The sequence below is a fragment of the Ovis aries genome, chromosome 20 (genome assembly GCF_016772045.2).
Source record: "Ovis aries strain OAR_USU_Benz2616 breed Rambouillet chromosome 20, ARS-UI_Ramb_v3.0, whole genome shotgun sequence".
Taxonomy (NCBI): Eukaryota; Metazoa; Chordata; class Mammalia; order Artiodactyla; family Bovidae; genus Ovis; species Ovis aries.
Window position 1 is genome coordinate 46,718,339 of NC_056073.1, and position 15,203 is coordinate 46,733,541.

A 15,203-nucleotide genomic window follows, 5' to 3' on the forward strand; every position below is an offset into this window, starting at 1 on the left:
TTCTTTGCAGGACTTAGATTTCATCTCTAGGCTTATTCTCAGGTTTTGAATAATGTATCAGCTGCTTCAACAAACACCATCTAGTCATCATTGTTTTTCAACTTACTGGTCCAGTGACTTTTTACCAGCGGCATGAGGTTTCTGCAGAGTTCACAGCAAGGGCCTCCTTTCCAAGCATCTTTCCTGACCCTCCCTGGGTCAGACTCCCTAGCTGCCCTTTATAGCAGGAGGTCTGACACAGAACTCCTTCAGCTCCAGCTGAGGGTATGACTCAGCAATGAAAAACCTGCCTTTTTTTTTTTTTCTTTTTCAAGGAGGCCAACTCTTTTGCAACACACATATGTCTTAAGTTGATCCATCAGATGCTACAAATTTCACTGAAACACAGATTAAACAGCTATGTTTCTTCATGAGCCGGGAGAGTCCTTTTTAGCCAAGACACTCCAAGACAGTACAGATGGGGAGATGGGACCTTCCCCAGAAGGGGTCCCGCGGTTCAATCTGAAGGCCTCTGGAAGAACACGAGGAGGCCACAGGCATCCTGGGCTCCAGGCCACTGATAAGAAAAGACAATCTCCTCCTGGCCAAGCAGGAACTCTTCAAAAGCTCGAAATTCTCCCAATTCTCCCAGGATTTCCCCTTTCCTATGCACAAAAGTTAAACATATCCATCGCCAAATACTCCCGTCCTAGAAGGCAGCACGATTACAGCTCTGCTTTGACAGGGAGTCATCAAAGGTTGAGACCACTGGGGAGTCTGTTTTCCAAGCTCACTGCTGGCCCGGAGGAAGCCTGACACCAGCATCTGAAGCTCAAGGCAGCTGTTCACTTCTGGCTAAAGCTCAATGTAAACCTTACAAATAGTCTGCTAGTGTGTACTCTCTCTCTTTGGTAAAATAATAAATAATTTTGCAAAAAAAATTCATAGTCACAAAAGCTCCAATCTAGTGTTTTCACCATGAAGCTTATCCTGCAGAACAGAGGAAACTGTGCTTTCCAAACAGAAGTCTGAGCCAAATAGGCACCAGCGGATTATTTCCAACACAGAAAGGCAATGAGACTGATAATTAGGCAAACTGAAAGTCAATGGTTAAATCAGTCACGAACAGATGTGAGAGCTGGACCATAAAGAAGGCTGAGCACTGAAGAACTAATGCTGTCAAATTGTGGTATTGGAGAAGACTCTTGAGAGCCCCGTGGACAGCAAGATCAAACCAGTCAATCCTGAAGGAAATCAGTCCTGAATATTCATTGGAAGGGCTGATGCCCAAGCTGAAGCTCCAATACTCTGGCCACCTGATGAGAAGAGCTCACTCACTGGAAAACACCCTGATGCTGGGAAAGATTGAGGGCAAGAGGAGAAGGGGATGACAGAGGATGAGATGGATGGATGGCATCACTGACTCAAAAGACATGAGTCTGAGCAAACTCAGGGAGATAGTGAAGTACAGGAAAGCCTGGTGTACTGCGCTTCATGGAGCTGCAAAGAGTTGGACACAGCAAAACCAACTGAACAATAAAGCAAAGCAATTCCAAAGAATCACTGAATACTGAATGTCTCTGAAATACTGAAAGATGAAAAGCTAGCAATGAAGAATTTACTTCTCAACAGAGGCCCTTAACAGTTCAATTGATCTACATATTTTAATTCAGGAGTGATAATCAGACATCAGAAAACTTCCCTTCCACTCTAAAATTTTGGTCTGTAATAAAGATCTCACAGCGGCTCTATTTTACTTATTATTTATTATTATGTAGCTGAGATTCACCTACAACAGTCAGTGTCTATGTCCCACACCAGCGTGTGTCCCCAAAGCCTGGCACATCCTTCCTTCTCCACTTTCCTCATAATGGACCTGAATATGCATCAGGGTTAAATGTCAGCAGTGCTCTCAAAACAGTTCTTGTGTGGGGCAAAGTTCACACATTTGATATTATTTTAGTGTGTGTATTGAGACAGACCCACACACAGATCCGTAAGCCCAGGAGAAACAAAACTCATTCCTTTGGGCCTTCTTGGCCAAGACTTTTGGACTTTCTTGGGAAGTCAACAGACTTCCAGGACCAAAAGCAAGAATCTGGAGTTGGTTTATAAAACCCAAGCTAACAGAGTCCATAAACGAAGGGGTGGGGAGTTCCCTTCCCTCTGCATCCTCTTACCTTTATTTTCAGATTTACCATATTATTGCCAGAAAATCCTATCACGTGCTGAGTTGCTACCCGACGAGAACCTCGGGCAGTGCTGACCTCTGCCCCAAGCTCTCCATCTGACCCAACCACTCAGCTGAACCCTAAAGACTAAGCAAAATTTCAAGGTCATGGGCTTGTTCTCTGTCTCTATAGGACTGAAATAAAATGCTGTACTACTTCATCCCTTAGCCCCTCCAATGTTCTAAAAAAATCACCCCATGGAAGGATTCTTTCACTTGCTAGGCAGCCCCAAGAACACAGTTCTTTTGTAAAATGTGCAGCCTCATTTCAGGAAACAAGAATAATACAGACATGGAAAAAAATAAAGTCTACTATTCCGTCGCATCTACATGATAAAAAAAATACATTTGAGACACATTCATTCATTCATACACACACACACACACTCAAAGACATTATATTGTGTTGACCAAAATGTTTATTCAGGTTTTTGACCAAAAGTTCATTCATGCAATTATCTTAATGACCTTTTTGACCAATATATATGTATATATTATATCACTAGCACACACAGCCTTCTATTCACTTGACTCAGTAGCATTTGTAAGCATCCTCATATAATTTTCAAGTGTGAACCTGTCAGCCACCCTCAGCTTCCATTCCCCTAAGCAATAGTGGGAACAAGTTCCCAGTCGGTTCTGTTTCTGATCACAAAGGATGCTTAGTAATTACTATTCACTGGCTAGCTTCAGAAAAGAAAACCATTGGGAAATCTTCACCGTAAGAGCAAAACTATCTTCTCTCCCACTAAACTAGCACTGGGAACACATCCCTCGTCACGCCCGTGGGCTGCCCTTGAACTCCAAGCCACCTTTCCCAGACACACTTGGGGTTACAGGGTGATGGGGTGAGAAACGGGGCCCAGCCCGACCCTTTGGGGTTCCTTGAGCCTCCATACCTGTGCTGATGCTCCTGTAAGACTTGGTATATGCTGATAAGAAAAGTTTGGTTTTTAAAACTGCCCACAACACAGTCCTTGTAGATTCGGAACTCTGCAGCCGTCACCGCCTCACCCTCAGGAATCTGGGATAGGTTGAACTTGAACTCTTTGTGGTGTCGCTGGCGAGGGGAGAACTCCTTGTCGTACTCCACTATAGGATTAAACAAGAGAGAGTGACAGCTGTTGTTACTTGGCTGAGTGCCACAGGCTCACCTCCAGCAAGTCCCCGGTTTTCATTCATAAGAGGATTACCAGTTACCCATGGCTTCTGAGAGGGGGTCAGGGGTGGTGGAAGGAACCGTGGGCTAGGCAGCCAGGCTCAGACGAAAATCCTTCATTTTACTCAAGGATTAAATACAACGCTTAGATTCTATTTAAAGACTTTAAATAGCTTAATCAGGTTGCATGAAAGCAGGTTATTTAAACACTTCGCTTCAGGGCTCCTCGTCTGCACAGGTGGGAGAATGGGGGCTTCCCAGAAGTTGCAGGACTTCAGGAATCAGCGACTGGGCCTTGCCTCTGCCGTCTACCCCCCACCCACCCCTCCCAGCCCCTCTTCTTCCTGTTGCCCTGGCCCCTCGGGTGGCTTCCTTCTCTCCCCACCAAGCAGCTGACAAGACCCAGGGCAGCCCTGAGCTGACCTTTGGTGGGGGTCCTGGTGGTCGGGGGGTGCATTCCGCTTGGGTCTGAAGCTTTCACGGTCTGCCATATTTTGCCTGATGGCCAGTGGAAATTTTTGTTGAGGGGCTTAGTGTGAAGCTTCGTAGAAAACACTGTTCTAACTGAAGTCCACTGCTTCCTTCTCCTGGAGGAAACTGGGGGCTGAATAACTCTGTGAGGAGGGACCCTCTGAGTTTGAAGCTGCCGGGGTCTGCCTAACTTGTCTATTGAACCCAAGTATGAGGACAGAAACGTGGAAACACACCGCCAATGGGGTGACGTGCTGTTGTCCAAGGCTTTCTTAAAAACCAGGAAAGGATCAAATAGACAAGTTTTTTCTTCCCCATATTCTGGCTATTCCACGTGGCTCGCTGGATCTCAATACCCCGACCAGGGATGGAGCTGAGCCCCTGAAGTGACAGAGCCAAATCCTAACCATGAGGTCACCAGGGAACTGCCTGAAGGTGTTTTAAAAATGAAATCTTTCCCCTGCTTTTAATAAAGCCAAACTACAGAAAACTACAAGCTACTGATTATCCTCCTTCGGAGCTGGCCTTCAGATGTCCACACAGAGTCCAAGGGAGAGAAATACTGTCAGCCTCATCGCTATAGGAGAGAAAAACCAGCACCCCACTTCCCACCACAAAACCCAACTCTTCTCCCCCGAGCTCAGAAATGCTTCTGCCCTGCTGTTCCTGTTGGGTTATTTTCTTTCTTAATGGCAACCACAGTAAGATCTCATGAGCAAATTAATCCTTGTTGGCAGAGTTTCTTCAGGGCTTGTGGGTAGGAAAAAAAAGTTCTTTGCCACCTCCAGTGGCCCACTTTCTCCCACATGTGCTGTTCTCCATAATCACCAGAGAAAAGCTTTGCAGATTTAGCATCTTAAAAAAAAAGAAGAAAAAGCCAATAACTCTTTATGTGAGCTTGAGACCTCAATGGCATTGCAGAAGCTAGGGAAAGTTAAGCCATCCATCGGTATGAGATTTTCAAGAATTTCTGAAACTGCCATGTGACTGTGCAACAAATCTTTTAGTTTCAACTTATCCCTTTGGAAGGGTAAGAGGAGAAGCAGTTGTTTTAAAAAAAGGGTAAACTTTCACTTGTGTAAAAGAGTTTGAATATTTTTTTAAAAAAAAAAAAAAGGTCCATACAGAAAGCAAGTCACCATTTAGCCTCAACAAGAGAACAGGTTTTTAAATTAGTGGCCAAGCATGAAAAGCATCATTGTTGGGGAGTTCATCCAAGGACACCCACACCTGATGGTGGATCACTTTTCTCTAAAACTGATCTGCCTTTTCAGTTTGCTGTGTTATCATCAGTGGTTAAAAGGTAAACCGAATCTGATTTCCCAAAGAGACTTTCTAAAAAACAGTTACAGAGCTATTCTATAGGGCTTCTTGGGTGCTGAAATTTTAGTATCAAGAAATGAAAGCATATTCTTAAAGATTCTTTTGAGAGAATGTGTAAGAATTCCTCAAAGACGTCATTAATATAAACAGAAAAAAACTGTGATTGCAAAGCAAGGTACAAAGCAGTGACAAGGTATTTCAGTCAGGAAGAGCGACAGGGACAGACATTTCAATACATGAGGAACGTTAGTCCTTGGAGAGGTATGGCACCCCCAGGAAACCATACCTTCCTGCAATTCACACCCTTGGGTGGTTGCTCTCCCCTGGGCTGGCTCTGTGACCTTCTCTGGACCAACAAGAGGCAGCAACAGTGGTGCGGAGTGACTCCTGAGACTACCTCCTAAGTTTTGACTTTCCTCTGATTAGATGTCTTGGGATGCATGTCTGAGGCAAGATGGCTACCAGGTAAGAAGTCCCACTACTCTGAACCCCCTATGCCACAAGGAAGTCCAAGGTAACCATGTAGAGAGGCTGTGTGGCGTAGAAGGACATGGACGCAGAAGGGAGGAGGGAGGAAAGAGTCCAGTCAGTCCCCAGCCACCTCAGGGGGTCCACCGGCCGTCAATGAAGACGCCATCTTGGATGTGCAGCGCAGCGCAGGCTCGGGATCACCCCTCCCCCGCCGGAGACCACGTGGCTGCAATTGCGTGAACGCCCTGCAGGGGGAGCCGCCCCGTTGGCCCTCGTCTCGTCACCAGACTGTGAGAGATGATCCTAGTCCCCTGTTCCGAGCCACCATGTCTTGGGTGATTTGTTACAGGTACGAAGCAAACGACACAAAAAGAGAAGGGAGAGCCGGAGAGGATGAGAGAGGGAGGGAAGGAGAGAGAAGGCGCGTCTGACCTTGCCAGGAAGGGGAGAAGCTGCGTGCAGTTCTTGAGAAGGGATGTCGAAATCCTGGGAGGCGATGTGTGTGACTAAGGAAGGGTCCTGGCAGCCGCTCGCAGACAGATGTGAAGAGAGAGATAAAGAGTCTAAAAAGGAGAAAATAGAAGCGTAGTTCAAAGCCCTCCGTTTTATTACCGTGTGAATTAGAACTCACGGCCTTAGAATGTTCATTTCCCCCCGCTCTCCTCAACGTGACCCTGAAGGACTCAACTTCCTCCTGCTGTTCTTTTATCCTTCTTGGAGGACATGCACGGTCTCCTCAGTCCCCCAGGCGTCTCTGATTGCTGCCCAGGTCGTGTTAAGCTCTCCCACCTGAACGTTTTAAGCCCCTTCGGTCAACGCTATAGCATCTTCCTCAATCTTCCTATGAGGCCTCAGCTATGGGTAACTGAAGTATGCTTGGAACACCTCCTCTCTTCCCAAATCTTCTGCCCACAACTGAATTTACACAGTGCATTTGCTAATGTCTCATATAGATGCGAGAAGTAAGTACAATTAAATCACTGCCTACAAGTGCGTTTGAAGACCACCATAGTAAAACAGTCCAGTATTCTTGCCTGGAGAATCCCATGGACAGAGGAGCCTGGTGGGCTACTGTCCATGGAGTCACAGAGTCCGACAGGACTGAAGCAGCTTAGCACACATGCAAGGGTTCCAATGAGCTTAGCCTTTCCCCCTTCAAGGTATGTGAACTGGGCTCCTTAAACATCGGGATGAGAGGGCTGAGCAGGGGATCCACTGCCTCTGGCTTCTCAAAGATGGTGCCATGTGTGGGATCCAGTGAAGTAGTAACAAGGACTGTGGACCACAGCGGGGAGCTCCCCAGGGGGGTTGAATTCCAGCTCCCCCTTATCTTACTCCGGTGATTCTAAGCAAGATATTAGCCAAAGTTTTAGTTATCAGTTAAATGGGAAAAATAACACTCCTGAAGATTGAAGAGTCCGTACAAAACAGACAATGGTAGAGAAGTGCTCGATAAATGTTCACTGTAAGCATCATCAGCCGGTGGTATTTGAGACTGTAGGTCCCCTGAGCTGGGTGTAGGTCCCCTGAGCTGAGTGTAGGTAGACTCGTGAGTCTTCACACAGGGCTGATTAACGTTCCTCTAAACGAGCTTTTTAAATGGGAGAGTATAATACATTCTCTGGAAAGGAAGGTGAGTGAAATCCCAGTCTTGAATATTATCAGCCTTGGAGTTTGGGTGCTCAATACAGAGCTGCGTTCTCTGAGGCAACAATTCCTAGAATTTTTCAAGGACCCCTTAAAACACTTTTTTTTTTTTTTAACAGTAATGACCTTACACAAGGGCATCTACTGTTTCTGTTTACCTTTTGTAAGGACAATAGAGCAAATAAGACAACAAACTGCACCCTTTTAACGCTCTGATTTTATTTTTAAAGGTCCTTTTAACACCAAATCGAGTAGGAAGGACAGAATTCAAGGATATACACAATCCTTGGAGTTGAATCAATTTAGCTTCATAGAACTCACTCTATTCTCTCTCCTTGCCTCAGACGAATACTAATTGAAATTTCAGAGCAGCACCAGACCTCTGGCCAACAGATAGGGGCCACAGCAGGAAAGAATAAATGTTACTGGGTTAAGATTATAAATGTAAAAGTATAAATGTAAAATGTTTAACATGCAAAAGTATGTCTATATATGTGAGTTTACAGAGGTAACGCATAACAAAGCACCAAGGAAACCAGCACCCAACTTAAAAACTGGAAGGAGATCAATATTTCTCTCCGAAGCCAACCCCCACCTCCACCCAAAAGGAACCTCAGGTCATGAACAGTGTCTGGCGGTCCCTTGCCTTTTAAAAATGAACAGTTTTACCTCATATATGTGTATCAATAGATCACAGAGTAGTTAGTTTTTCTTTTGCTCCTAAAGTCCTTCCTTTCAGAGAATGATGGGAGTTTTACAGACACCCACGGAAAATCTAGGCAAGACCACAGCTAAGCATGAAAGCTATCCAGGTTGGGGTGGGGGGGGGGGGGGTCCCCACTGCCCATTGGCTAGTGGTGTGCTGAGTTTCTATGGCAATGGCATTTTTCTTACCATATGTTGGTGGGGATATGGAGAAAGTAAAACCCCTGTGCACTGCACTCCTGGTAGGAATGTAAAATGGTGCAACTGCTGTGGGAAAAAAACGATTCCTCAAAAAAAAAAAAAAAAAAAGAGAGAATTATCATATGATTATCCAGGGATTCCACTTTGGGCTATGTGGGGACATCCAAAAGAATCAACAGGGAATCAACGGCAGGAACTCCAACAGATGTTTGTACACCATGTTCATAGCAGCATTATTCACAATGGCCAAAAAAATAGGAACAAACCAATATCCACCATGGATGAAAGGATAAACAAAATGTGGTCCATACACACAACAGAGTACTATTCAGCCATGAGAGTAGACATTCTGAAACATGCTACCACAGGGATAAACCTTGAGGACATTTCACTAAGTGAAATAAGACAGTACGAAGGGACAAACAGGATTCCACTTATGTGAGATACCCAGAGTAATCACTCCTTGCCAGGTGATTCAACAGTATATAATCTGCCTGCAATGCAGATGTGGGTTGCATCCCTGGGTCAGGAAGATACCCGGAGAAGGAAATGCCAACCCGCTCCAGTCTTCTTGCCTGGAAAATAACATGGACAGAGGAGCCTGTTGGGCTGCAGTCCATGGGGCCCCAAAAGAGTTGGACATGACTTAGCAATTAAACAACAACAAAGAATCATCAGTGCTCGCTTCGGCAGCACATATACTAAAATTGGAACGATACAGAGAAGATTAGCATGGCCCCTGCGCAAGGATGACACGCAAATTCGTGAAGCGTTCCATATTTTTTAAAAAAAAGAAAAAAGAAAAAAAAAAAAAGAATCATCAAATTCAAAGAGACAGAAGAATGGTGGTTTCCAGGGTCTGGGTATATGACAAGTTAGTGTTTACTGGGGCCCTGGGTTCAGTTGGGAAAGATCGAAAGGTTCTGGAGATGATGATGGTTGATTGCTGCTCAACAATGTAAATGTACTTAAAGTCATAGAACTTGTACAGTAAAATGGCTGAAGTGGTGTATTTTATGTTTTGTGTATATTACAATAAAGGAAATTAAGTGAATTTTTTTTTTTTTTTGATCATGCAGCTTGCAGAATCTCAGTTTCCCAACCACAGATTGAACTCTGCAACACAGCATTGAAGTGCCTAATCCTAACCTCTAGACTACCAGGGAACTCCCCACAAAAGTAGGTATTTTCTTACACAATCGCAATGTATGATCAGAGCTCAGTTAAAATAATTCTTCACTGTTCTCCTATACAAAGTCCATCATTAATTTCCTCAAATGCCTCAAAAACTGTCTTTCTACAGTGGATTTGTTGAAATTAGGAGCTAAATAAGGTCCATTCCTCACACTTGGTTAAACTGTCTCTTGAGTCTCTTCTCAACTAGCAAACCAGGAATAGAAAGAACTCCGTGAATCCGATAAGGAGTCTGTGTAAAAGCCTACACTAACAACTGTCTTCATGGTGATACACTGGAATCACTTCCTTTAAAACCAGGAAGAAGGGGAGGATGCTCACTTCCGTTTTGTGCTGGAGTCCAGCCCAGTGCTGCTCAAGCTACACAACAGGGAAGGAAGAGACAAGTTACAAACTGTGGACCTTAAAAGAAAGTTCAGCAAACTGCCTCCTTGACCATCTCAGTGAGCTACAGCTGCTATAACAAAAACACAACAGATCAGGTAGCTTAAATGGCAAACATATATCTCTCATAGTTCTGGAAACTGGACAGCAGGGTACCAGCAGGGCTGGTCTTGCTGAAGGTCCTGTCCTTCCCAGTTATGTCCTCACATAGCCTCTCGGTGCAGGCAGGCAGAGGAACAGACTGTGAGCTCTCATCTTTTATAAGGACACTAATTCTGTCCCGGGGCTCCACCCTCATGACCTCACGTAGACCTAATTACGTTCCAAAGGCCCTACTTCCTCATACTGTCTTGTTGGGGATAAGGGTTTCTACGGTATAAATTCTGGGGGCACAAACACAGCCCATGACATTGACCTGATGGTGTCATGTGGTATTCTGCTACTTTTCCAGTTTATGATTTGAAAATTTGGCATTTGTGTTCCTACGTGACTCTGATGATGGTCTCATCTCATGATGTTGTTTAATTTCAAGTTATGCTTGCTCTTGGAACAAGCTGGAGAACGTTCATTCTCTTTCAAGAAATGATCTCTTCCTGGAAAGGGTGGGAAACTTATTGGTAGCATCTGATCCTGGTGTTTTCCTTTGGTGAACATTTTTAATTATTCATTTTCCTTTAAACATATCTTTCCTTTAAACAAGCTATCTTTTTTCTTTCTTCAAGTCAGTGTGTATTTTCTAGAGGTTAGTCAATTTGAGTTTAATTTTTCAAATTTATTGCCAGAAAGTTTTCCAAAGATTTAATCTCTCTACAGAGATTAAATAATATTATTTGTGGATTCCATTTTTCTTGACTCATCTTACTGAAGGTTATTTTCTTTTTCTCACTACCTGCTTAATTTGATGATAAAGATATTGTAATAGAAGTATCTTCTGAATATCATCCCACAAAATCTGAATTATATCCACTAAAGTTGTCTAGAGAAAAATAAAGACACCAACTGCAAACATAAAAGAAGAAAGAGGGAGGGAAAAGATTGGAATAATCTCTCTATTTATTACATTTAAGAGTATCACAAATTCATAGCTTTCTCACTAACTGGACTCATTCAATGGTTAATTCATATGGCTTAGTTAACAGAATTACAACTGACCCTTGAACAACTGGGGGGTTAATCCGAGTGTGACTTGTAGCTGGTGCTCCATAGTCTCAGTTTCTCCAAATCCTCAGCTTCAGCCAACCATGCACTGTGCAGTGTGTAGTATTTGCTACTGAAAAAAATCCCCATGTAAGTGGATCCACAGTTTAAACCCCCATTGTTCAAGGTCAATCATACGTTCATTCCACAATAAATTCTACACTTTCCGAATGCTTAATGCTTCCCCTTTAGACCAAACGTGAAAAATTGGAAACCCCTGTTTTTAAAATCACCATCCCATTGACAACAGTAGTCATCTTTTCATGCTATAGCACAAGTTGATTTCATTTTAGGCGACACAAAGTTCTAGCTAGTTTTCCATGAGTTGTAACAATGGTGGCCTTTTGACATTTCTGTGATAAGCTTCCAACCTTAAGTGGTCATAGAGACATTGAGCTAAACTCTCCAACTCAATTTTTAACCACAGCCCCATGACCCTTTACCCTCCGGGATTCACCAAATAGTTCCAAGTATTTGTATTCGTGTTCTCTGAACTGACGCGCCTATAAATAGAAATCAAGAAGCTGTTTTCCTAGCTGTCATGCTCTATGTTCTAAATGACATTTCCCCCCTAAATTTCACTTAAAAAAATAATTACAGATTGACAAGTGGTTGCAAAAATAGGGTACATTAAAAAAAGGGAGAGAGATCCCACCTAATGTCTTGTACAACTAAGAACAACAACAAAACCAGGAAAACTGACATTGCAAGTTAGTATTGGAGCAAGACTGTTGATTTCACCAGCTTTTACGTGAACTTTTAGGGGATATATGTATGTTATGATTCTATGCCCACCACCAAAATCCAGATCAAGTCCCCATAAAGGACCTCCCAAGGCTGCCCTTGGATTCCAAATAAGTTTTAACGATCAGACTCAGTACATATATTATAAAGAACTCTAGGAGCAAAATTAGTGGCTCCATATCATCATTAGCCATAAGGGTTAACCAAGTCACTTATTATTTTGAAAACCTCATTTTAGAACTTCTCCCCAACTTGCCCCCCAGATGCTCATATCACTTTAGACTGGGAAGATGTTCAATAGCTATAACCACACACATCGTACAGTGGAAACAAGACCCAGACTTCAGCTAACATGAGAGGGTACACTTGGGCTCCTGATAAACACAGGTCACAAGGACAGTTAAACTGAACAGTGGCAGCCTTATCGAGTCCTAAGGAGAACAAAGAACCACGTTTTTGCCTAAGGACTGCTATAAAGAAGCAATTGGACTATGTTTAGTAAACATCAGTATACATAATATCCATTTTTTTCATAGATAAATTGGAGGTCTTCAGTCAAAAGTGTTCTTCCAGTGGCTCAAGTGATAAAGAATCTGCCTGCAACGCAGGAGTCAGGTTTGATGCAGGTTTGATCCCTGGGTCAGGAAGATCCCCTGGAGGAGGAAATGGCAACCCACTCCAGTATTCTTGCCTGGAAAAATCCCATGGGCAGAGGAGTCTGGTGGGCTGCAGTCCATGGGGTCGCAGAGAGTGGGACACAAATGAGCACACACTCACTCGCTCAGTCAGTCAAAGCAAACAAAGAGAAAAACCAACTCTGCCACACGTCTGGTTTCAACGGCACAGCAATATCAGGTGGAATGTCCTCACTGTGGCTGAGGAGAGGAGTTTAGGTCTGTACTGATCATATCAGATTCATCCTGTCTTCCTCGATGGCCTGGTGTCTCGGGTCACTTTCATGTCCTTGTTCTTGCTGTGCTACAGCTTCGCGACCACACCGTGAGCTGTGCTTCCTTTGACTGATTCTGCTGGGCTGACACTGGACTTCAGTTTTCTTTGAGATGACTCTTACACGGATATTATGTTAGTCCTTCTCATTCTAACTTCTGCATTTCTTTTTTTTTTTATTTTATTTATGTATCTAGTTATTTTCGGTGGCACTGGGCCTTTGTTGCTGCATGCGGGCTTTCTCTGGTTGCAGAGAGTGGGAGGCTGTGCTCGAGTCGCGGTGTGCGGGCTTCTCATTCCGGCGGCTTCTCTTGTTTCAGCTCTCAGGGTCAGTAGTTGTGGCACAGAGGCTTGGTTGCTCTGCGGCATGTGGGATCTTCTCAGATCAAGGATCGAACCTGTGTCCCCTGCATTGCAAGGCAGTCTCTTAACCACTGGACCACCAGGGAAGCCCCTAGTTCCTGTGCTTCTTAAAAATGCACATTTATGTCTTACCTCCTCATCTCTGGGCTGAATCATCTCTTCAGATCTATCTACAAGTTCACCAATTCTCTCGAGTATTTAATGTATAGTTTAAACTATCTATCAGTTTGACATTTAACGATTTTTAAAAAGCTTTCCAGCTGCTGTCATGGTTGCTGTGTGGTCCACTCTGCCATTTTCGGTTGTCCTTTATCATTGTTATATATTATACAAGTTTCCTTTTTTGTATTTCCTATATAGACATCTTCCCTTTTCTAATTTGGTTTTTCTTTTCTAAAATGTGAAATCCTTGAGAGGGTTGAATCCTCATTGTCTTCCCATCGTTCCAAAGACTTTCCTTTTGCTGGTTTTACCTTCTTGGGTGTTTGGAAATTTTTAGGTAATTTTTTTTAAATTGAAATTCATCCCAAACTGGAGTTGCTTTTATTTAAGAAAATAAAAATGTACATTTGCTTCTAAGAGGAACACGACCAAGCTAGAATCAGTGATATCTTCTAGAAGCTTAGGGGGCCCTGGCTTCACTTGGGACCCTCAGGGAAGACTCCCCCACCTTGGCCTGGACCTCGAGCTGGTCTCATGATCTGAGTGGCGCTGGTATTTGCACTCCCAGACACTCCGCTTTTATGTTTGTTTGCTTACAGTAACAAGCCCGAGGGAGCCCTCCACGATGTCCCAGAGTCCCTGACATTCTTGCCGGAGACATACTTGCCTCTGTTTATCCTGGACCTAGTCAGCTGTTAGCAGGAGGGCCTTACGAATGATCTAGCTTGCAACCCTTCCAGAATCTGGAGCCTTTATCTTTTGTGTCTGAAAAATAACATTTGGGACACATTCCTCTCCATTCCGAAAGACATTATAAAACCCGCCTGATGTTTGAAGCCTCTACCAGCACCGCCATACACATCATCTCATCTGCTTCTCTGAACAGTCCCAGCGGGCACGCAGAGCACCACAGTTTTCAACAGGACTCACAGGCCATGCAGGGGGTTCCCTACGCAGCTCACTTTTAGGATTGCAGCCAGGGTTTTATGCTGAGGCCTCCCACTGGTCATCTCCAGCCCACCACTCGCCCTAAGAGTCCATATGTCACCATCCAGCACCATCCCTCATGTGCCTGAAGCCCCAGCATGCACAAAAGGAAACTCATCGATTCCCCAGTTAAGCTGCCCTGCGGCTTTACCTCTGTCCACCCAGCCAGACCCAACCGGCCAATCAATTACCGGCTCGTGTGGATTTCACCTTCTACGACTGCGCTGAAGCCACGTGCAGTTAAATGTAAAGTGATTAAAGTGAAAAATGCAGTTCCTCAGGCTCACCTGCTGCATTAAAAGTGTCCAGTGGCCACACTCAACTGGCGGATACTGTATCAGAAAGCAGGTCAGGGAACACGCCATCATCACAGCTAGTTCTACCGACAGCATGCTTTAGAGGTCTCTCTGACCACCACTGACCCACCTGCTCCTCCTCGACCACTGCCCCTGCACACCCTGGTCCCAGTGTGGCTGCCAAGCTCTCCTGCTAGACCATAAGCCTCTCAAAAGCAGGGTCCAGGACACATTCATCTTCATCCACTCGGACGGCACAAGAATGTCTGTCGATTTAGGAGCCAGGACTCAGGACCGCTCCTTGCTCTCTCCTGGGCACCCGTGTCCCCAACGGGCAAAAGGAGCCGGGCAAGTGTGGCGCCAGGCTTTGCGCCCCAGCCCCTGGGGTCTCTCCTCAAGCCCCAGGGCCATCCTCCAGAACGTGCAATGACTAAGTTGTGTCCGACTCTAACCTGGGGACCGACGACACATCTGTCCAGGTTAATTTTTTTTGAAGACGCAGCACGCTGGGCCCAGAACACCAAGTTTCATATTGCTTTGCATTCAGCGTTCAGGACGTGAACTCCAAGCATGTTAAATTTTAAAGCGCAAAGGAAAGAAATTAATCGGCTCAAATTGCTTCAGTTACACTCAAGCCATATCACAAGGTCACCATGCGCAAGACAGACAGAATGGATTTTTAATCCCATCCTGAATTCAGAGAAATAGACCTCTGACATTCTCTTTCTCTAGCTTTCATTCT

General features: G+C 44.5%; 1 protein-coding gene and 1 non-coding gene across 3 annotated transcripts in view; one reads left to right on the forward strand and one right to left on the reverse strand.

Moving 5' to 3' along the window:
- BMP6 (bone morphogenetic protein 6) overlaps positions 1 to 15,203 on the reverse strand; it is a 144,969-nt gene that overhangs the window by 23,167 nt on the left and 106,599 nt on the right. For both annotated transcript variants that reach the window (XM_027958445.3, XM_027958444.3), the window contains exon 2: positions 3,109 to 3,301. In XM_027958445.3, coding sequence (XP_027814246.1) covers positions 3,109 to 3,301 — 193 coding nt within the window. The remainder of the gene's footprint in view (positions 1 to 3,108; positions 3,302 to 15,203) is intronic.
- On the forward strand, positions 8,864 to 8,970 carry LOC114109777 (U6 spliceosomal RNA). The gene has a single exon (XR_003586352.1). It is a non-coding gene; the product is annotated as a U6 spliceosomal RNA (small nuclear RNA).